The 22,312-nt window shown below is 45.3% G+C and overlaps 1 protein-coding gene across 7 annotated transcripts in view; it reads left to right on the top strand.

The window, feature by feature from the left end:
- The window catches only part of TRPM3 (transient receptor potential cation channel subfamily M member 3), a 590,787-nt gene that overhangs the window by 490,770 nt on the left and 77,705 nt on the right, over nt 1-22,312 (top strand). For all 7 annotated transcript variants that reach the window (XM_074953258.1, XM_074953253.1, XM_074953257.1 and 4 more), the window contains exon 9: nt 6,351-6,423. In XM_074953258.1, coding sequence (XP_074809359.1) covers nt 6,351-6,423 — 73 coding nt within the window. The remainder of the gene's footprint in view (nt 1-6,350; nt 6,424-22,312) is intronic.

Below are 22,312 nucleotides of genomic sequence, written 5' to 3' on the forward strand. Positions count from 1 at the left end.
AGCATTGGCCTTCTACATCCAGAAAAATGTTACTCTGTACAAATGGAAGTCAGTGCGGGCAGAGGGGTCTGCTCCATCCATCACGTTGCAAGGTTGGGGCCTAGTGATGTGTGAAGTCTTTGCAACAAAACTGGAACCCAGGGTGGTGGGTTTTGTTTTGTTTTTGTTTTTTTATTTTTTGCGGGTTTTTTCTGCATTTTGTCATGCACTCAGAAATAGATCCTTCTTTCACAAAATGAAATCACTAAGACAGAGATACTTACATCGAGGCTCACACGCCTTGGGTGGCTCTTTAATGTGTCTCCTGCAGCTGTTTGCAGCACATGATATTCAAGCACTGGGTGATTTAATTTTTAATCTATATAAGTTATTAATCAATCGGGATGCATCTACTTTGTCGTTAGTCAATTGTAGTTGGTAAAATAATAATACTTGGTCAGTCATTTTGGCTGTGAGAATAATATTTTATAAATATTTCCCCTGTCATACTGTTTAAATATGAATATATAGCACTATAGTAAATGAAACAATGAATTCACACTACTGTGGCTCTTTTGGGTAATGCTGATTGCTAATTTAGCTCCTGAATAACTGAGGTCTGAGCACCACAGCACTAAGGTATAGCATTTCTTAGGGAAGGATGTGCCTATATTGAGCAACAAAATGTTTGCATCAAAAACTTGAGAAATTTTTCTGTATGTATCTGCAAGTTTTCCTTGAAAAAATACCCATTTTATTGACATTTCACATAAAGTAAAATTGTGTGAATGAAACATTCCCTCCCTACAACATACATTTGTTGTGTATGTATGTAACAAAAATTATCAGTTTGGAGGGCTTTTTGTTATGTAATTTGCCAGTGTTCTATAGTAAAAATCCAGAATATTCCAGCAACACTGTTGTAAACTGAAATATTTTAGATACTTAACCCAAATTGTTAAAAGTCCCCATGCTATGCAAGTCTGGTCTGTGTGCCTTGCACACAGGCACTGCAAAACAGCAAGTATGTGTTGTACACACGCATGTAATCTGGGAACTGCTGTATATTTAACTCCTGATGTAGCACACATTCTTTTGGGGATGTAAGTCATTTTTTGAATGTTCCCTATTTGCTAGGATGCCCTCAGCTAAAACAAAACAACCTGCTGTATTTTGCAGAATTGCAATGCAGCATCACAGTGAAGGCTGCTAACCAATGGGGCACATCATATTAGATAATACCTACCATGATGAGGCAGAACCACACAGAGAAGGGGAAGAAAAAGGGAATCAGTCAAGGAAGAAAGGGGTTCTCACTAGGGAGAAAACAGTGCTGATTTAAAATGAGTGCTTTGGCTAAGAATTCTGGAGTCAGGGCAGTTTTTGTTCTTAACTGCTTTCTATCCTGCCCTTTCCTCTGTCCCCTTTTTACTTGGTTTCTACCTGCCTTGCCTGAAAATGAGTTTACTATCCTGCTGGACTATAATTACAGCTGGCAAGTATCACAGTGTGCTGCGATCATTGTGCTTGTAGTGACAGTCTGGTTTGGCTCAGTGACTTTCCAGCACTCTTTCCTCAGAAGGATTAGAACACAACTAGCTGTCTCTAGAGGTTAATCCTGGTCACATTAACGTGCATTCAGTAAAATCCACGTTAGGGGGGAAAGGGACCTTCGCAGGACTTTTCTTTTCCTAATATTTTTAGGGGTGAATCCTGGTCCATGTACATGGCAGGTTTTGTGGGAGCAAAGAGGGGAGAATCCTGTCTGGCACTGCATTTATTCTCTGGCTGCTATTGTGTCCTTCCCCATCAAGCTCATATAGGAATTTGGCTAGTGGATCCACACTGTATGACTTCCCATTGTTCGCCCCTTCCCTTGCCCCCTGGCAGCATGAAAGGAGCCCTGCAAAACTGGGTTCCGTGCTGCACATGGGACCTTCCTGCACCTTCCTCCTGCTTCCTCACCTAAAGAACATTACTGTTGATCCTACACAATGAGAGGCACTCTGCTTTCTCTCTTATAGAGATTGGATGTTTATTCCTTCACTAAAGTCAAATGGACTGAAAATACATGTTTTGCTCTTTATGTAGAGAAAAACAAGGATGCAGCAAGGGGACTATGCATAGAGCTAGACTCAGCAATCATCCAGGTGCACATTACTACTGCTTTTGCAGCATGTTAGTGCCACCCATTGTAGGAAATGGGGAGGCTTTGCTCCTGTTTCCAGGTGTCAGATAGGATTTGGTCCAGAAACTCTTAACTGCATTATTGGGCAGCCCTCCCCTTAAGGTGTTTTTCTCAAATAGGCTATTTGCTTTTGTGAAGACAAGAAAAAATGATTTAAAAAGAGAAAACAAACCCTCATTCACTTAACAAAGGCTTTTGCTGTGATTGTAACTTGCACTTGTTCTCTAGCCTCAACCTAGTTCCCGGAAGAGTCATGGCATGTTAATAAACAGTATCAGCATTTCCAGAAGATGGAAACAGCCAGCAGCAACAACAAAAGACAGCAAAAATCATTTTTTCTTAAAAAGAACTCAGGTTAACAGAGACTCAAACAGCCAGCTAGAAAAAAAAATAATGTGGCTCAATCTAGAGGGAAAATGGAGATTTTTTTTTCTCTTTCTACCAGAAAAATAACATGATTTTTCAGGGCCAAAAGGAACAATTGAGTAGATAAAACAGAAGTTCTCTCTAATACAGTTTCAGCCATGCTTGGAAGAATGGAAAACTGTTTAAAGATGAGGTTCAAGCCAGGTCAGCATAATGTAAAATCCTGAGTCTAGATGAGTAATTCGCTTTTTCCAGTTAGCAGATGAATGGCAATACCAGTCTGTATAATACTATAAATCTTTCCCTTTTTTCCTCTTAACAAATTAAAAATAATGCAGTCTCAAGTACAGGCAATATTACTTTCTTGAAATATAATTTAATATATATTTATTTCATTTAGCTCTGTAAGTAAATGCTTTAGAACAGTGGTTCCCAAACTAGGGGCACCGCTTGTTCAGGGAAAGCCCCTGGAGGGCCGGGACAGTTTGTTTACCTGCCACATCTGCAGGTTCGGCCGATCGCGGCTCCCACTGGCCGCAATTCACCGCTCCAGGCCAATGGGGGCTGCGGGAAGGGCGGCCAGCACATCCCTCGGCCTGCGCCGCTTCCCGCAGCCCCCATTGACCGAGAATGGCAAACCACAGCCACTGGGAGCTGCAATCGGCCGAACCTGTGGGTGTGGCAGGCAAACTGGCCCGGTCCTCCAGGGGCTTTCCCTGAACAAGCAGCGCCCCTAGTTTGGGAACCACTGCTTTAGAATGTATGTTTCCTGTTTTTAGGGATGTTCGATTGCTCTCTCTTCATTCTGGTAGGACAGAAATCAAGGCTATTTGTTTTCTGTAGTTCTGTGGTAGGCTTTAAAAAAGAAAAGGCAAAGGGTAAAATCATCATAAGCCTAAGTGCCATTGAAAGGGAAAGATATGAAGACTCTTAAATCACTTTAAGCCCTTTTGATAATTTTACCCTAAAACTTTGCTAGCACCATTTCTGAGGAACTGGTAAACATTTTGGTAAGAGTTTTGGTCAGCACCAGGAAAGTTGTCAGATGGTAACTCTTAACAGGTTAATTGACAGGTCTCCATTGGACTGGTCATGCAAAACAAGCAAAAGCCACAACAGTATCATGGGGAAGTGTGTGCTCCTCAAATGACCTTTACATGCGGTTGCTCTTTAATAACATTTGACAGGTCTTTTAAAGACAATTCCTAGTCAATGGCCTGTTTCTGAAAGGTGCTCAACAAGAGTAACTCAGATTTATTTCAGTCTGTGTTATGGGGGCTTTGCATCTCTCAGGCTCAGTGAGAGTTTTGCCTGAGTAAGGATTTCAGGATTTGGCTCTACATGCTCATCCCTGTGAGTGTGGGAATTTATGTACATCTAAACAATCCATAGCCCTGCAGAGCATATGTAAAAATCCCTAATTTATGACTACTCTCTCTTCACAGCCACTCTAAACAAATATAAACCTGGAAACAACAATGCAGTTCATCTTTGACAACCTCATCCTTTATCTCTGAGAAGGTGAAAACAGCCCTTAGTCATGGGTATTAGGGCAACTCCTGATTCCCACCCAGGCATGCCTCCCTTACCTCTCACCTCCCTGTCTCTTCCAGGTATTATTTTGCGTGGCTTCGTTATCCTTTTTGTTGTATCTCTGAGAGAGGTGATAAAAACAAAGGAGTGACAGGTGCAGATGTATTCCAAATAAAAGCTGACAGGAACATGCAGCCCTGTTCTTTAATTAACAGCCTAAGAATTACAGCAGCTCAACAGAAATCACACTACAGCAGGGTACAAAAGTCATCTGTGCTACTGACAGTTTTTCACATATTGCTGGTCTATTTTTCAATATAGATGTATAAAATATTGCTCCAAACCAAAAGCTTTTTTCTTCAAACCTATAATTATTACCTCAGGAAAAATTTAATCTGAAGCCACCTGGTTTGATGACGACAAACTGCTGGCATTGGTTAAAAAAAAGTCGTCTTGGTTCTGTGATGACTCTACACATAGTAGCCCAGCTTTCTGACATTTAATTCCATCAGAGTCACAACTATTCAAACGTTATCCTTTGGCCACTTTAAAACAAATGGTCAGCAGGGACAGACCTGAGTTTAAACACTTCTTAAGACACCCGTCAAAGGACATAATTGTTGTCAATTTGGCAAAAATAGTTGGGAATTCACGACTGGAATAACAGAAGTGAGATGCATAGACAGAACTGCTTGAGGAAGCTTTCACAGTGTCTGCCCACAATACAGCCCTATTTTAACTCCTCTCTTTATATGAGAGCAATAGTCACTCTCAAGAATTAAGAGGCAAATTTATACCACAAGCTTTCACATTGTAGGCACTGCACCTAGAGCTACACAGATGCATAAGAGATTTCAGGATCAATTATCGCAGATAGCAAGAGCCCACAGTTAAATTTGGACTGTTTATTAGGGACCCTTAACAGGGGGTGAGCTATCAGGAACTGTCATGAGAGTTGTCAGTGAGCTGTAACAGGGAGACAAGGTGACACTGAGGCTATGTCTACGCTGCACAGCTTTTAGCAACATGGCTGTGTCACTACAGCTGGGCCGCTAAAAGTCATGCAGTGTAGCCGCTGTTTGTTGGCTCTCCTGCCGACAAAAAACTTCCACCCCCCACAAACGCATTTGCAGCGCTCTCCTGCTGACAACGCAGCAAAACTTATTGTCTTTTGCGGGGAAGGGGTTTTAACGCCTCTGACAGACAAAAGTTTTGTTGTTCAATTGCCAGTGTAGGTAGGGAAGAGAGGGAGAGGTGGAGAGATTTAGTTTGGGTCAGTGTCGCAACACAATATGGTACCCTTCAAGGGAACTGAGTGATGACAGATGAACTGCTTTTTGGAGGAGGTACCCAATGTCAGTTGCTACAGGGGATTGGAAAAAGTTGACATAAAACTGATGCTATGACATCTAATGTGTTAGTAGATAAATGGCACACAAGATGAAGTGCTTGTTGCTGCTCTTATCACAACTAGCGGGGGGAGAGGGGGAAGGTGGTGGGGAGCGAGCGTTTTACTCTCCCTAGCAAGGAGAGAGCAAGAGAGTTTACATTTGTAAATGTTTAACCCAAGTCTTAACTAGGACTTAATTGGCCTAAAAGAAGGGTCCAGCTCTATCACTATTCAGTGATGGAATTGCATTAGTTCATTTCAAGATATTAATGCCTCGTCACCAGCAGCCACTCAGTCTCATATCCACTTGAGAAGTTTCCATATTTTATGGCTGGGATAGTGAAAGCACATGACCAAGCCTACCTCAGAACTCATTCTAAATCTTATTTGTGCTTTATAATGTGTAATCTGGAGTGTATGTAACTAATTTGCTGCAGTCTGAAATCATGGTGCTGAGTAGGGTTGTGGTTTGAATGGTAAACATCAAGGGTCATTCTCCATCAATTCTGTCCTCTGCTGATAAGCCTCCTGGACCAAATTCATCCCTGATTAACTCCAGTTCAGTAATAAATTTGACAAATTAAATCTAATTTGAATTTAACAGAAGGATATAATTTCCTCCTTAATTTTGGCCCTGTAGTTCTTGCTCAAAAGATTCTGGCTAGGTTCTGCTGTATGGTCATTAATGCCATTTACTGTGGTGAATTATATGGCACAGTAATCCTATTCGTGTTAATGCCATCTAATATACTTACTGCTCTAGGACTATGGTTAGATAATCACTTCGCAGCCATTGTGGTCTTTTGAGATCAAATGTTGCTGCACTGATTTAATTTCTATGTGAGCAAAAACTGAACAAGTTTCTGACAGTGGCATTGTCTTCTAAAATTGCAGATTACAGTATTTCGCATGGGATCAGAAGGACACCAGGACATTGATTTAGCTATCCTGACAGCATTACTAAAAGGTAATAGAGTTTCACTGCGCAGTGAGTCCATGAAAAATCCAAATGGTTTAACTCTGTCTCTGATGTACTGCAAGCCTGCATTTATTGACAGCGTATAAAGTATCTAAATGGTAAATTACAGGAGGAAACAATAAGTACTTGATGCTTCAACTACTTCTCAGACTGCACAATCCAATGCATGCATTAACATTTAAAAACATCCCGTTTCTTCTCCTTGATTCCTTAATTTTAACCAACAGTACTGTGTCAGAAGAAACATCAGTGTGCAAGGAAACAGAGACCTAAAGAAACTTAGGGTATGTCTACACTACGAAATTAGGTTGAATTTATAGAAGTCGGTTTCGTAGAAAGCGTTTTTATACAGTCGATTGTGTGTGTCCCCACACAAATGCTCTAAGTGCATGTAGTTGGCGGAGTGTGTCCACAGTACCGAGGCAACCGTTGACTTTCGGAGCGTTGCACTGTGGGTAGCTATCCCGCAGTCTCCGCCGCCCATTTGAATTCTGGGTAGAAATCCCAGTGCCTGATGGGGCTAAAACATTGTCGCGGGTGGTTCTGGGTACATATCGTCAGGCCCCCCTTCCCTCCCTCCTTCCGTGAAAGCAAGGGCAGACAATCGTTTTGCGCCCTTTTTCTTGAGTTATCTGTGCAGACGCCATACCACAGCAAGCATGGAGCCCGCTCAGCTCACTGTCACCGTATGTCTCCTGGGTGCTGGCAGACGTGGTCCTGCATTGCTACACAGCAGCAGTTTATTGCCTTTTGGCAGCAGACAGTGCAGTATGACTGATAGCCGTCATCAACATAGTCCAAGGTGCTCTTTTAACCGACCTCGATGAGGTCAGGGGCGCCTGGGCAAACATGGGAGTGACTCAGCCAGGTCATTTCCCCTTTAAGTTTCATCTCATGGCGGTTGAGTCCTACTGCCGGTGCACTGTCTTTTAATCAGCAGCCAGCAGAAGATGATGGCCAGCAGTCATACTGCACCGTCTTCTGCCGAGCACCCAGGAGATGACGATGGCTAGCGGTCGTACTGCACAGTCTGCTGCCAGCAAGATGTATAAAGATAGATGAAGTGGCTCAAAACAAGAAATAGACCAGATTTGTTTTGTATTCATTTTCTCCTCCCTCCCTCCGTGAAATCAATGGCCTGCTAAACCCAGTTTTGAGTTCTATCCTTGAGGTTTTGAGCTCTATCCTTGAGGGGGCCATTCTGTTTCTCGCAAAGCCACCCCCTTTGTTGATTTTAATTCCCTGTAAGCCAACCCATAAGCCATGTCGTCAGTTGCCCCTCCCTCCGTCAGGACAACTGCAGACAATCGTTCCATGCCTTTTTTCTGTGCAGACGCCATGCCACGGCAAGCATGGAGCCCGCTCAGATCACTTTGGCAATTAGGAGCACATTAAACACCACACGCATTATCCAGCAGTATATGCAGCACCAGAACCTGGCAAAGTGAAACCGGGCGAGTAGGCAACGTCAGCACGATGATGAGAGTAATGAGGACATGGACACAGACTTCTCACAAAGCACTGGCCCTGGCAATGCGGGCATCATGGTGCTAATGGGGCAGGTTCATGCGGTGGAACGCCAATTCTGGGCTCGGGAAACAAGCACAGACTGGTGGGACCGCATAGTGTTACAGGTCTGGGACGATTCCCAGTGGCTGCGAAACTTTCGCATGCGTAAGGGCACTTTCATGGAACCTTGTGACTTGCTTTCCCCTGCCCTAAAGTGCAAGAATACCAAGATGAGAGCAGCCCTCGCAGTTGAGAAGCGAGTGACGATAGCCCTGTGGAAGCTTGCAACGCCAGACAGCTACCGGTCAGTCGGGAATCAATTTGGAGTGGGCAAATCTACTGTGGGGGCTGCTGTGATGCAAGTAGCCAAAGCAATCAAAGATCTGCTGATATCAAGGGAATGACCCTGAGAAATGTGCAGGTCATAGTGAATGGCTTTGCTGCAATGGGATTCCCAAACTGTGGTGGGGCCATAGACGGAACCCATATCCCTATCTTGGTACCGGAGCACCAAGCCGGCGAGTACATAAACCGCAAAGGGTACTTTTCAATAGTGCTGCAAGCACTGGTGGATCACAAGGGATGTTTCACCAACATCAACGTGGGATGGCCGGGAAAGGTACATGACGCTCGCATCTTCAGGAACTCTGGTCTGTTTCAAAAGCTGCAGGAAGGGACTTTATTCCCAGACCAGAAAATAACCGCTGGGGATGTTGAAATGCCTATAGTTATCTTTGGGGACCCAGCCTACCCCTTAATGCCCTGGCTCATGAAGCCATACACAGGCAGCCTGGACAGTAGTCAGGAGCTGTTCAACGACAGGCTGAGCAAATGCAGAATGGTGGTAGAATGTGCATTTAGACGTTTAAAAGCACGCTGGCACAGTTTACTGACTCCGTTAGACCTCAGCGAAACCAATATTCCCACTGTTATTACTGCTTGCTGTGCGCTCCACGATATCTGTGAGAGAAGGGGGAGACGTTTATGGCGGGGTGGGAGGTTGAGGCAAATCGCCAGGCTGCTGGTTACGCACAGCCAGACACCAGGGTGGTTAGAAGAGCACAGGAGGGCGCGGTGCGCATCAGAGAAGCTTTGAAAACCAGTGTCATGACTGGCCAGGCTACGGTGTGAAAGTTCTGTTTGTTTCTCCTTGATGAAACCCCCCACCCTTTGGTTCACTCTACTTCCCTGTAAGCTAACCACCCTCCCCTCCTCCCTTCGATCACCGCTTGCAGAGGCAATAAAGTCATTGTTGCTTCACATTCATGCATTCTTTATGAGTTCATCACACAAATAGGGGGATAACTGCCAAGGTAGCCCAGGAGGGGTGGTGGAGGAGGGAAGGACAAGGCCACACAGCACTTTAAAAGTTTAAAACTTTAAAACTTATTGAATGCCAGCCTTCTATTGCTTGGGCAATCCTCTGGGGTGGAGTGGCTGGGTGGCTGGATGCCCCCCCACCGCATTCTTGGGCGTCTGGGTGAGGAGGCTACGGAACTTGGGGAGGAGGGCAGTTGGTTACACAGGGGCTGTAGCGGCGGTCTGTGCTCCTGCTGCCTTTCCTGCAGCTCAACCATACGCTGGAGCATATTAGTTTGATCCTCCAGCAGCCTCAGCATTGAATCCTGCCTCCTCTCATCACGCTGCCGCCACCTTTCAGCTTCAGCCCTCTCTTCAGACCGCTACTTCTTCAGACCGCCACCTCTCCTCCTGGTCATTTTGTGCTTTCCTGCACTCTGACATTGTCTGCCTCCACACATTTGTCTGTGCTCTGTCAGTGTGGGAGGACAGCATGAGCTCAGAGAACACTTCATTGCGAGTGCGGTTTTTTTGCCTTCTAATCTTCGCTAGCCTCTGGGAAGGAGAAGATCCTGTGATCCTTGAAACACATGCAGCTGGTGGAGGAAAAAAAAAGGGACAGTGGTATTTAAAAAGACACATTTTATAGAACAATGGGTACACTCTTTCACGGTAAACCTTGCTGTTAACATTACATACATAGCACATGTGCTTTCGTTCCAAGGTTGCATTTTGCCTCCCGCAGCGCGTGACTAGCCCCTCTCCCCTCCCCATGGCTAACAGCAGGGAACATTTCTGTTCAGCCACAGGCAAACAGCCCAGCAGGAATAGGCACCTCTGAATGTCCCCTTAAGAAAAGCACCCTATTTCAACCAGGTGACTATGAATGATATCACTCTCCTGAGGATAACACAGAGAGATAAAGAATGGATGTTGTTTGAACGCCAGCAAACATACACAGCAATGCTTTGTTCTACAGTGATTCCCAAGTACGTGCTACTGGCCTGGAGTGGTAAAGTGTCCTACCATGGTGGATGGAATAAGGCTGCCCTCCCCAGAAACCTTTTGCAAAGGCTTTGGGAGTACATCCAAGAGAGCTGCAAATGCCAGGGCAAATTAATCATTAAACATGCTTGCTTTTAAACCATGTATAGTATTTTAAAAGGTACATCACCAGAGGTCCCTTCTCTGCCTGTCGGGTCCAGGAGGCAGTCTTGGGTGGGTTTGGGGGGTACTGGGTCCAGGGTGAGAAACTGTTCCTGGCTGTCGGGAAACCCGGTTTCTCCGCTTGCTTGCTATGAGCTATCTACAACCTCCTCATCATCATCTTCCTCATCCCCAAAACCTGCTTCCGTGTTGCCTCCATCTCCATTGAAAGAGTCAAACAATATAACTGGGGTAGTGGTGGCTGAACCCCCTAAAATGGCATGCTGCTCATCATAGAAGCGGCATGTTTTGGGTTCTGACCCGGAGCGGCCGTTCGCCTCTCTGCTTTTCTGGTAGGCTTGCCTCAGCTCTTTAAGTTTCACGCGGCACTGCTTCGGGTCCCTGTTATGGTCTCTGTCCTTCATGCCCTGGCAGATTTTGACAAATGTTTTGGCATTTCGAAAACTGGAACGTAGTTCTGATATCACGGATTCCTCTCCCCATACAGCAATCAGATCCTGTACCTCCCGTTCGGTCCAGGCTGGAGCTCTTTTGCGATTCTGGGACTCCATCATGGTCACCTCTGCTGATGAGCTCTGCATGGTCACCTGCAGCTTGCCACGCTGGCCAAACAGGAAATTGACATTCAAAAGTTCGCGGGCCTTTTCCTGTCTACCTGGCCAGTGCATCTGAGTTGAGAGTGCTGTCCAGAGCGGTCACAATGGAGCACTCTGGGATAGCTCCCGGAGGCCAATACCGTCTAATTGCATCCACAGTATCCCAAATTCGACCCGGCAAGGCCGATTTCAGCGCTAATCCCCTTGTCGGGGGTGGAGTAAGGAAATTGATTTTAAGAGTCCTTTAAGTCGAAAAAAAGGGCTTCGTCGTGTGGATGGGTGCAGGGTTAAATCGATCTAACACTGCTAAATTCAACCTAAACTCGTAGTGTAGACCAGGACTTAAAGAGAGACTATTTAAGGTCACTTACAATGCAGGCATTTCCATGCTCTGTAAAACATACTTGATAATTTGTCTCAATTTATAATGGTCTGTTGTAAATTAGAGTTTGTAATCCATTCTTAAACAATAGCTGATTGGCCCAAAAAAAGTAGACCCAAACAATTTTAACAAAAAAGAATTTGTGGTGCATTGTTATACAATTATAGGTGAGATGTACTGTATGGTTGTGTATGCTTCTTTATTATATTATGATGAATCACCAAGTAATTCATCAAATGACATCGTCTCTCTATCAAAAGTTGTCAAAGATCAGTCTGCAAGCAGCCATCTGTCTTTTGTGTGTGTTATTCATGCACTCTGGGGAACCAGCAGAATGATGGACTGGATAACATGCTATAATACAGTGGTGACCCTTAAAATCTTACCGGTTACTTTAGATAACAGTCAGTGTTAAGGGTACATAGCCATAGTATTTGCAGTATTCAGAGTCTTGCTTATAATTAAGGCTAAGATTTTGTCATGATTATTTTTAGCAAAAGTCACAGACAGATCACAGGCAATAAACAAATATTCATGGAAGCCGTGACTTGTGTGTGTCTTTTGCTGCTCCGGCTCCATGGTTTACCCCACCACCGTGGTAGCTGGGAGCTGCAGGGTTCTCTTCCCCCTCTCCCCCCTGCAAGGCTGTCTCTGGTCACTGGAACCCTGAGTAGGGCCCCCTGAGGAGGCTGTCTCTGGACCGCCACCCCTGCAGGGGGACCCCTGTCGCTGAAACAAAAACCCTGCTGGGGCCCTGCTGACTGCCAGCTCCAGTCCCGCAGCGCCAGGGGCTAAAGCAGAAAATGTCAGGGAGGTCTCTGGAAGTTACGGATTCAGTGACCTCTGTGACATAACTGTAGCCTTACTTATAATTTAGTAGCAAGGAGTACAAGTGGATACTACAAATAAAGGTAACCTCATATGCTTATCTTAGGTAAAATTGGGAATATTTTAAGAAGAAACTACTCTACATCTTTATCTCTAACTTTGGTGATCTTCTGAAGGGAAATGAGATACAGCAGGGAGATACTGGGCTAGATTTTTAGTGGAATTACTCCCAACTGAGACAAGTGTAAGTGAGATTTGGGCTACTTATATAGGTAAAGATCATGTACTTGGAAAACTCCACAATTTGCTTAATCTGTCCGTAGCCCCATAATAATCTAAGTCTGTTCTTCTATTCAGTAATCTTAAAAGATTGCATTATGACAAATCAGCTTTTTATTTGCTTTTAAAATCTTTTCACATTTTGATTTACTTTGGATCCATTCTTACAGACTGTCATAAATATAAAGGGAAGGGTAACCACCTTTCTGTATACAGTGCTATAAAATCCCTCCTGGCCAGAGGCAAAACCCTTTCACCTGTAAAGGGTTAAGAAGCTACGGTAACCTCGCTGACACCTGACCCAAAATGACCGATGAGGGGACAAGATACTTTCAAATCTGGAGTGGGGGGGGGGGGGACAAAGGGTTTTGTCTGTCTGTGTGATTCTTTTGCTGGGAACAGATCAGGAATGCAAGCTTTACAACTCCTGTAAAGTTAGTAAGTAAACTAGCTAGAAAATGCGTTAGATTTTCTTTTGTTTAATGGCTTGTAAAATAAGCTGTGCTGGAGGGAATGTGTATTCCTGTTTTTGTGTCTTTTTGTAACTTAAGGTTTTACCTAGGGGGATTCTCTATGTTTTGAATCTGATTACCCTGGAAAGTATTTACCATCCAGATTTTATAGAGGTGTTTTTTTTACCTTTTCTTTAATTAAAATTCTTCTTTTAAGAACCTGATTGCTTTTTTCATTGTTCTTAAGATCCAAGGGTTTGGGTCTGTGTTCACCTGTACCAATTGGTGAGGATTATTATCAAGCCTTCCCGAGAAAAGAGGATGTAGAGCTTGGGGGGGATATTTTGGGGGAAGACGTCTCCAAGTGGTCTCTTTCCCTGTTCTTTGTTTAAAACGCTTGGTGGTGGCAGCATACTGTTCAAGGACAAGGCAAAGTTTGTACTTTGGGGAAGTTTTTAACCTAAGCTTGTAAGAATAAGCTTAGGGGGTCTTTCATGCAGATCCCCACTTCTGTACCCTAGAGTTCAGAGTGGGGAAGGAACCTTGACACAGACACTCATACAATTAGTCCTAACTCACATGAGTCATTCTGCAGATTTCAAGGTATGATGCATCCGAAAGGTACAGGTACATTGCTACTGAGTAAGATCTGCTTGCAAACACAAAACTAATTTAACCAAACTGGAATTCTGTGGCAAAATAGAATTACTTGCATGATTAAGTGTTATTCACCTGAACTTGTGTTTGCGGAATCCAGCTCTCTGTTTACAAATATCCCATTTTTTGTAAAAAAATAGGAAGTACAAATACGTATCTACAACTGTCGTCACTCAATTCTTTATTACAAACTGTATTGGCTGAAAAATGGAATAATATTTTTAAACATCAAGCAGTTATTTTAAGAATAGTCCTGGAAATATTTATGGCATGAACTGTGACTGCCATATATAAACAGCACACAGGGTATTACCGTGTTCCCCAGTACCAGCATTTCATAGAATCATAGAATATCAGGGTTGGAACGGATGTCAGGAGGTCATCTAGTCCTGCTCAAAGCAGGACCAAGCCCCAACTAAATCATCCCAGCCAGGGGTTTGTCAAGCCTGACCTTAAAAACCTCAAAGGAAGGAGATTCCACCACCTCCCTAGGTAACGCATTCCAGTGCTTCACCACCCTCCTAGTGAAAAAATTCTTCCTAATATCCAACCTAAACCTCCTGCACTGCAACTTGAGACCATTACTCCTTGTTCTGTCATCTGCTACCACTGAGAACAGTCTAGATCCATCCACTTCTGCCATCTCACTTGCTACAAACTTCAAATATACAAGTCAACTTCTGAGTCCGTTGTGAAGAGGGTCCATGTTTCTCTCTCTCTCTCACACACACACCATATGAGCTGTCATTTATATAGCATTAAAATTCAAGGAGCCTAATAAGAGATGTATGTGCATATGGTGTGCAGGATGGGGTGCATATGTTATACAGCCCCAGTGTGTTATACAGTCCTAGTATGCAGATAATAATGAACCTTTCCCAATGCTTTTCTGTTCCTATCAGAAATGGTTTGAAAAAACAATGAAATGTGATAACATCTTCTTTATGGTCTGATGTTTGCTTGGAGTCCTAGCAATGTGTTCCCCCTTAATAGATAACGAGGCCAGTTAAATCACTGTGCTGAATTAAGGACCGGAAGGTTAGATGGTATTTTGGTAGTGCCATTCTGCTGCCTAGGAAAGTTTTCTACAATTGTCAGCAAGCTGCTCCCACCCCTATTTTCTGGATTTGGCAGAGCGCACTGCCATGTGGGAGACTTGGATGTGTTGGACTAACAAAGTGCAGCTTTCATTTAAGTTAATGGGAATTGTGTCTGCTTATTCCAGGGCTGACTTTCCCCCTGGCCTCTTGCCCTGCAGGCTGAAAGAATATGGGCTTGTGGGGAAAGAAGAACACTCAGCCCCACCAGGGAGATGAATGCCTTATATGATCAATAGCGCCTCCTTTGGTTGATGGACTGGCATATTGTGAGAATCAAAAGATGAAGAATAGTGACTGTGACATAGGTTATAAAGCAGAGAGAAGTATGGGGAGATCCTCCCCCCCAATGCCAGTACCAGCCTCCCCCTCAATGCCAGTACCAGCCTCACCATAGGCATGAGCCTTACCGTAGGCGAGGCAGGTCTAGGCCCAAGACCTGCGCGGGCTCAACAAATTCCTGGTCAAGGCCCAGTTCCACATGGTCTCTCTGGGCACCATCATCCCTTCTCTGGATCCGGGGGACTGGTACGCCGCCCTCGACATGAAGGATGCATATTTTCATATCGCCATTTTCCCAGCACATCGGTGGTTCCTATGCTTCACCGTGGGCCGAGAACATTATCAGTTTGCAGTTCTCCCGTTCGGTCTAGCCGTGGCCTCAAGGGTGTTCATGAAGTGCATGGAGATGGTGGCGGCCTTCTTATGGAGGCAGAGAATCCGGGTGTACCCGTACCTCGTCAACTGGCTCCTGGTGGATCCGATCCGAGGCAGAGGTGCGGGGCCATGTGGAGGTGGCCCTGAGATTGTTCCACAAGCTGTGGGACTCCTGGTCAACATCCCCAAATCCATGCTCGTCTGCACGCAGAGAGTGGAATTCATTGGGGCAGTCCTGGACGCGGTGTAGGCCAGGGCAAGCCTTCCGGTATCCCGATTCCGGGATCCCGATTCCGGGCTATCCAACAAGCAGTGGCCTCCCTGTGCCAGTTTCCAACAACAATGGCCAGGTGCTGCCTGCGGTTGCTGGGCCACATGGCAGGATGCACGCACGTGGTCAGGCATGCCAGACTGAGACTCAGGACTCTGCAGGCGTGGCTCGCTCATGTGTACCGCCCAGGCAGGGACCCCCTGGACTTGGTAGTGACAGCCCCAAGGGATGTGCTGGACTCCGTGCTGTGGTGGCAGTCCCAGCCTGTGGTTTGCGAAGGCATCCCCTTTGCCGCACCACTTCCGGACCTGACGCTGGTGACGGACGCGTCAGACCATGGATGGAGAGCTCACCTGAGGGACCTCATGATGCAGGGGTTGTTGTCCAAGGCAGAGCGGTCGCTCCATATCAATGTGAAGGAGCTCAGGGCGGTTCGTCTCGCCTACCAAACCTTTCACGCCACTCTGAGCATGACAGTTCTGACAGACAACACTACTGCCATGTTTTATGTAAACAAGCAGGGCGGGGTTCGTTCCTCACCACTCTGTCGCGAGGCTCTCCTCTGGGACCTTTGCATAGCCCATGTGATTCACCTCGAGGCATCCTATCTCCCGGGGGTGCGGAATGAGCTGGCGGACTCCCTCAGTAGGTCGTACCGTATGCACAAGTGGACGCTCAGGGCAGACGTCGTGCTTTCGCTCTTCCACAGGTGGGGGTTTCCACGGGTAGATCTGTTTGCCACCAGTGCCAACGCCCAGTGCCCGTGGTTCTGTTCATTCCAGGGCCGCAGCCCGGGCTCACTCGCCGACGCGTTTGCGATCCCATGGAGAGGGGGCTTGACGTATGCCTACCCCGCACTCCCCTTGGTGCACAAGGTCCTGCTCAAGGTGCGCAGGGACAGGGCGGCAGTGATCCTCATCGCCCCAGCCTGGGCCCGCCAACACTGGTACACATCGCTCCCCCCTGTTTGAACTTAGTGCCAAGTGGAAAAGGTTCTTGTGTTGGTGTGAACCCCTACAGGTGCAGCCAGGCCAGGCCCCGGTGCAGGCCATTCTGGAGTACCTCCGGCTCAAGCAGCAAGGGCTAGCCCCATCCTCACTCAGAGTGCACCTGGCGGCCATCTCCGCCTTCCATCCAGGGTTCTCGGGGGGCTCGGTGTTTTCCCACCCAATGGTGGGGCAGTTCCTTAAAGGGTTGGACGCCCCCCAGTCCCTCCATGGAACCTTAACCTGGTCCTTTCTAAACTCATGGGACCCCCTTTCAAGCCCCTCGCTACCTGTTCTCTCCTCCACCTTTCCTGGAAGGTGGCGTTTCTGGTTGCCATTACCTCAGCCAGAAGGGTGTCCGAACTGAGGGCCCTCACCTCTGAGCCACCATACACAGTATTTCACAAGGACAAGGTACAGCTCCGGCCACACCCCAAGTTCCTCCCTAAGGTGGTGTCCCAATTCCATCTGGGCCAGGACATTTATCTGCCGGTGTTCTTCCCAAAACCCCATACGGACCCGAGTCACCGCAGCTTTGCATGCCTTGGATGTGCGTCGAGCGCTAGCGTTCTATTTGGAGCTCACCAAGCCCTTTGCAAATCCACGCAGCTGTTTGTGGCTGTGGCTGAGAGGTTAAAAGGCCTCCCAGTGTCGGCGCAGCGGATTTTGTCTTGGATTACAAGCTGCATCTGGGAGTGCTATGAGCTCGCAGGTATTCTGGCCCCCGCGGTCACGGCCCACTCAACCAGGGTGCAAGCGACTTCCGCGGCGTTCCTGGCACAGGTCCCAGTCCAGAAGATCTGCAGAGCAGCCACCTGGTCCTCGGTGCACACCTTCACGACCTACTATGAGGTCAACCAGCAGGCCAGAGAGGACGCGGCAGTTGGCAGAGTGGTCCTCCGAGCAGTTGTTCCGTGACTTCTACCCTCCACCAGAGTTAAGCTTGTAAATCACCTAATGTGAAATGGACGTGAACAAGCTCTCAAAGAAGAAAAAACGGTTACTTGCTTTCTCATAACTGTTGTTCTTCGAGATGTGTTGTTCACGTCCATTCCACCACCCACCCTCCTACCCCTCTGTCAGAGTCGCAGGCAAGAAGGAACTGGAGGGGGTCAGGCCGGCGGGGGTATATATGTGGGGTGCAGGGGCGCCACTCGGGGGGCCCGCCGGCCCACCGGGAGCTGCTAAGGGAAAAAGTTTCCAACACTCGAGCACGCGGCGCGCGCACACCTAATGTGGAATGGACGTTCACAACATATCTCGAAGAACAACAGTTACGAGAAAGTAAGTAACCGTTTTTTTCCTTCCAAACGTGTAAGAAAAGTCTGCACAGAACGATAAACTAGCAATGTTCTGTTTAAATAATTTTACTATTTAAACACCAGAGCACTGAGCACGTGCAAATGTATGACTGTAAAAATACTACTCTGGGTTGGTGACTGCCGACCAAGGAAATGAGCAGACGTTTTCTTATGACAGTGGTAGATTTTTCTTTTATGTTTTAAAAAAAAAAATAGCAACCAACCAACCAAAAGCTTTTCTAATAACATTTCTGTATCTCTCTTTATTTTTAACACAGATGCCATTTGGTTTGTGGTTAACATGAATGTTTTGCTGCTACTCCATAGTAATAAGTGTAGTTAAAACCTCAAGGCATTATGGACATTTTCACACAGAATTAAGGAAAAGAAGTTGGTCCAAAGAAACCAAAAATCATCCCTTGCTTAAATAAATAAAAATCCCAAACCCAGGAAATACATGATTTCAAAATTTTATTCTGTTCTTAATGATTTTAACAGGATCCTTCCACTATACTCTGCCTAAAGTGTGAAAACTTGACATTTGCTATTAAGGCAATCACAGAAACTGCAGTTCTTCATCCCTCTTTGTTAGTAGGTCACAAATCAGCTCCTTAAATTTGACATTCTGCTTTTTTCAGGTATTTTTCCAAGGTTTGAATCCCAACATGTATTCCCCAAAGACTTCAACCTCAGTAGTGCTCCTCCTACAATGTAATTCTGTGTGCAGCCAAAGAGGATGATTTATTAGCCAGGGAAGGGTCATTCTCTATTTTAAAAGTTATTTGCAGTACCAGCGCCTGCTGTAATACTAAGTTTGTGATCAGGATATATACCCTGCAGGGGTCCTGTCTGGTCCAGAATATCATTTTTGCAAGTATCATCTATTCATATCTTCTCCTTTCTCAGTAAATGTAAAGGTGTTGCCTCTTTGTCCATATTGGTAGTATAAGACAGCATTTTCCTCTAAGTGATCTTCTGTTATCTCAAAAGGAGGTTGATCCTCTGAGGATAATTTATTTACATCTCTTTTCATGCTTTGCTGATATCCATGGTTTTGTAGCATGCTGAGGGCTACACTGATATTTCGCTCAAGCGTTTGAAGAGCTAAAATTTTCAGTTTGAACACTCCATCTTCAATCTTTTATGCCATTCGAAAGTTGCTTGATTTCTGGCTATGAAGAGTATGAAAGAAGAGACATTTTCTGGATTCTACTTTATATCACATATCTTCTTGTTAACATCAAGTTTTTTTGATCGTAAAGGAGAACAGGAAAATGTAGGGAATGTGCTACTTTTTTAAAATCAATGTGTTCAGCTAAGTAAAATCTCCAAGTCTAAAATAATTTTCAGTTGTCTAAGATTGGACCTGAATTATCCTGAAATTCAAGGATGTTTGGATACAGGGTTTTAGTTGTGGCCCATCTTTACAGCTATATCAAGAAAGCAAAAGAGGGAAGGGAGAGCGATTACTGGCTGATTTGTCACACTACCATTGAGAAGGATTTTGTAACTGTTGCCCACCACTGGTTCAGTGCTATATAAATGCTAATTAATAGTCCCATCACGCACAATGAGGAGTTCAAAGGGAATGGTAGAAGGTAGGAGGTTGGAGGCAGAGCAGCATCAATTCTTGCCTATAGTGAGTCTTGCTACCAGCTCATTGCCTTTTAAGACGGAGTCAGATACATTTCCTTATAGTGCAGAAACTCTCTTGCCTCAAACATTTCACATAGTAAAAGCTTGTACAGAGTTTGAGAGATTGTTTCCTTGTTTGTTCTAAAGAGCCATGAAAGACCTGCACTTTGCTTAATCATGTCTTCAGCATCACCTTGCTTTAAGGTGATCTCCTATCGAAGGCAGAGAACGGTATCCAGACCAGTTTTCAGGTTATATTGCCCAGGCGCTACAACAACACATTGTTCCAAGAGCCACTTGAACATGTGGGAAGTAGATTTGCAGTTGTATGATTTTCTGGTAAGTAATTTTCTTGCTACAGGTCATGTGGTCTACTTTTGCCTACGTTTAACAACAGTGGCAACTGATTTTGTGCTCTTAGAGCTGCTTTTTCCAGGAAGAAAGTATGACAGGAAAGTTAAAGGCAACATCCTGTGATTAGTACTACAAATGCCTGGTTTTTGTGTGTATCAAATATCCTCAGTTCATAATACACTATAAGGGAAAGGCTGGGTCCTGCAGGATCACAAGGCTGTTGCAACGCCTGAAGAACGTTGACAACACAGTCATGTTTCCATCCAATGGACACATAGGGCTGCCCAAGTCCTTTCAACGTCTGAACTGTTAATATTTTGAAAGAGGCACACTGTATGGTATATACTCATTATGACATTACTGCCACATAATTCACTGATATGTTCACTGAACCATTTGCTAGGCTAATGCAAACCTGGAGCCTGTGCACTCCTTCCAGCTTGTGAATAAGTCATGATTCCTGCTTACAGAGCATCCATAGTGTAGCATCTGATTGTCCTGGAAGGCACAGTGTGATGGGTCTGTCAGCCATGAAATCACTGCACAGTTGACACAAAAGGACATGGCATTAGCTCAGTACATTATGTTTCAGAGATAGGCGGGAGTCTGTTAACTGCTCCCCTACTTATTAATATAATTGTTATTGTCAATTTTTTTTAAGTGTCAGTAATTTTCTTTGAGCTGTGCAAAATACAAATGCACTAGAAGATACAGAGGAGTTAATGTGGATTGTTATTTTTCTAATCTAACACCCTTCAATTCTAATGAAATGATGGAACAGAGAGAATGTTTGACATGAAGTTGTGCTGAAAAGTATGAGGGAAGAAGTGAGGATTCTTTTTCTTTTTCCAATTCTTTTTGGATTCTCCTTCAGACATGGTTATCTGGACAATGCAATGTCTCGGGGGCATCCCCTCTAGATTCTTGATGATGAACATAAAAAAAAAAAAAGAGAGAGAGACTATCCCAGAGAATCCATCACAGGTTTTACACTGAGCACTGTGTCTCTAGGAAATTCCAGCTAGTACAGGATGCTGCAGTATGTCTCCTCAGCAACACAAGCTACCATAAGCACATCAAAGGAGTCCTCTGCTTTCTCTACTGACTTCTCATAGATCATCAAGTCAAGTTCAAGGTCTCAGTCCTTATGTTCAAGGTACTCAGTTGCCCACACCCAGGATATCTAAAAGATCACCTAAAGCTCCGGGATGAGGACTGTGGTTTACAACTCTACTCCCTGGGCACAATGGAATTTTCTACCATAAAGGTAAAGCTCATCTGTGCTGGAGACAGAGCTTTCCAAGGGGCCAGTCTAGGACTGTGGAATTAACTCCCATGGAAATTAAGGACCATCATAGACCTCACCACCTTCCACTTCTTCCCCTCTTCTACTATAAACCCACAGCAGTGTGTACATTAAAAAACAAAAACCCTTCCGAAACAGAACATCACACTGCAAAGATAATTTTCCCTGTGAGCAGAGGATGAGAGGGAGAATGAACCACACATGACAGATGTTAGTCATGTGTCACTACTGGAAGGCACTCAGATACCACAATGATGAGAACCTGAATAGAACCGAAAAGTGTCCGCTGGAATAGGAGTTTGGGAACAGGCCTGCCAACAAAGGGGCGGAGGGAACGGGGGCAATTTCCCAGGGGCAATTGCCCAGGGGCCCAGGCGATTTAAAAGGTCCCAGGGGCTGGGAGCCCCGGGCCCTTTTATATCACCTGTGAGGGCCGCAGGGCTCCTAGGCGCGTGCGGGGTGGTACCAGCAGCAGCGAAGGCAGCCAAGCAGGCATGGGGAGACCCTGGCCGTGCCGGAAGAGCGCACCGGGCAGCACAGCTGTCCTGGGGCCCGGAATTGCTCTCAGAGGGTCTGTTTGGGAATATAGGATCTTGTCCTTCAAACTCTTCCATGTGTGGAGCTTGGCTTCAATAAAACTATTCTCAGTAGTGTTTGTTGTAACAGGTCCTTGGTGAGTACTTTGCAGATATACCCATACAATATGGTTTGCACCAGGAAGTTCACAGATAAACTTGCTGGTGAGAAATGTAAGTACTTTGATTTAAGGAGAATGCTAATAATCCAGGACTCAATATTCACCAGTCAAGCAAATTACTACCAAGTAATAGCCACAAATGTTGCTATTCTCTGGATTACCATTGTATGCATGGGTCTGTGTTTTCCTTTACGTGCAGCTGACACTCTTGATTCTGAGCTCCAAGGAGTGGCCCCCTTTTCTAGAGTGGGCTGAATTCAAAGTTTTGCCTTCCTTTGGGGAAGCTGTCAGTGGCACTGCATAAAAGCAGAAGCAGCAGGGAATAGAAATGTTAGTACCTCACCACAGATAGTATCAAAACGAGTGATAACTTTAGTGTCCAGACTAGCAGATGAATGAGAGGT

Source organism: Natator depressus, chromosome 5 (genome assembly GCF_965152275.1).
Source record: "Natator depressus isolate rNatDep1 chromosome 5, rNatDep2.hap1, whole genome shotgun sequence".
Lineage (NCBI taxonomy): Eukaryota > Metazoa > Chordata > Testudines > Cheloniidae > Natator > Natator depressus.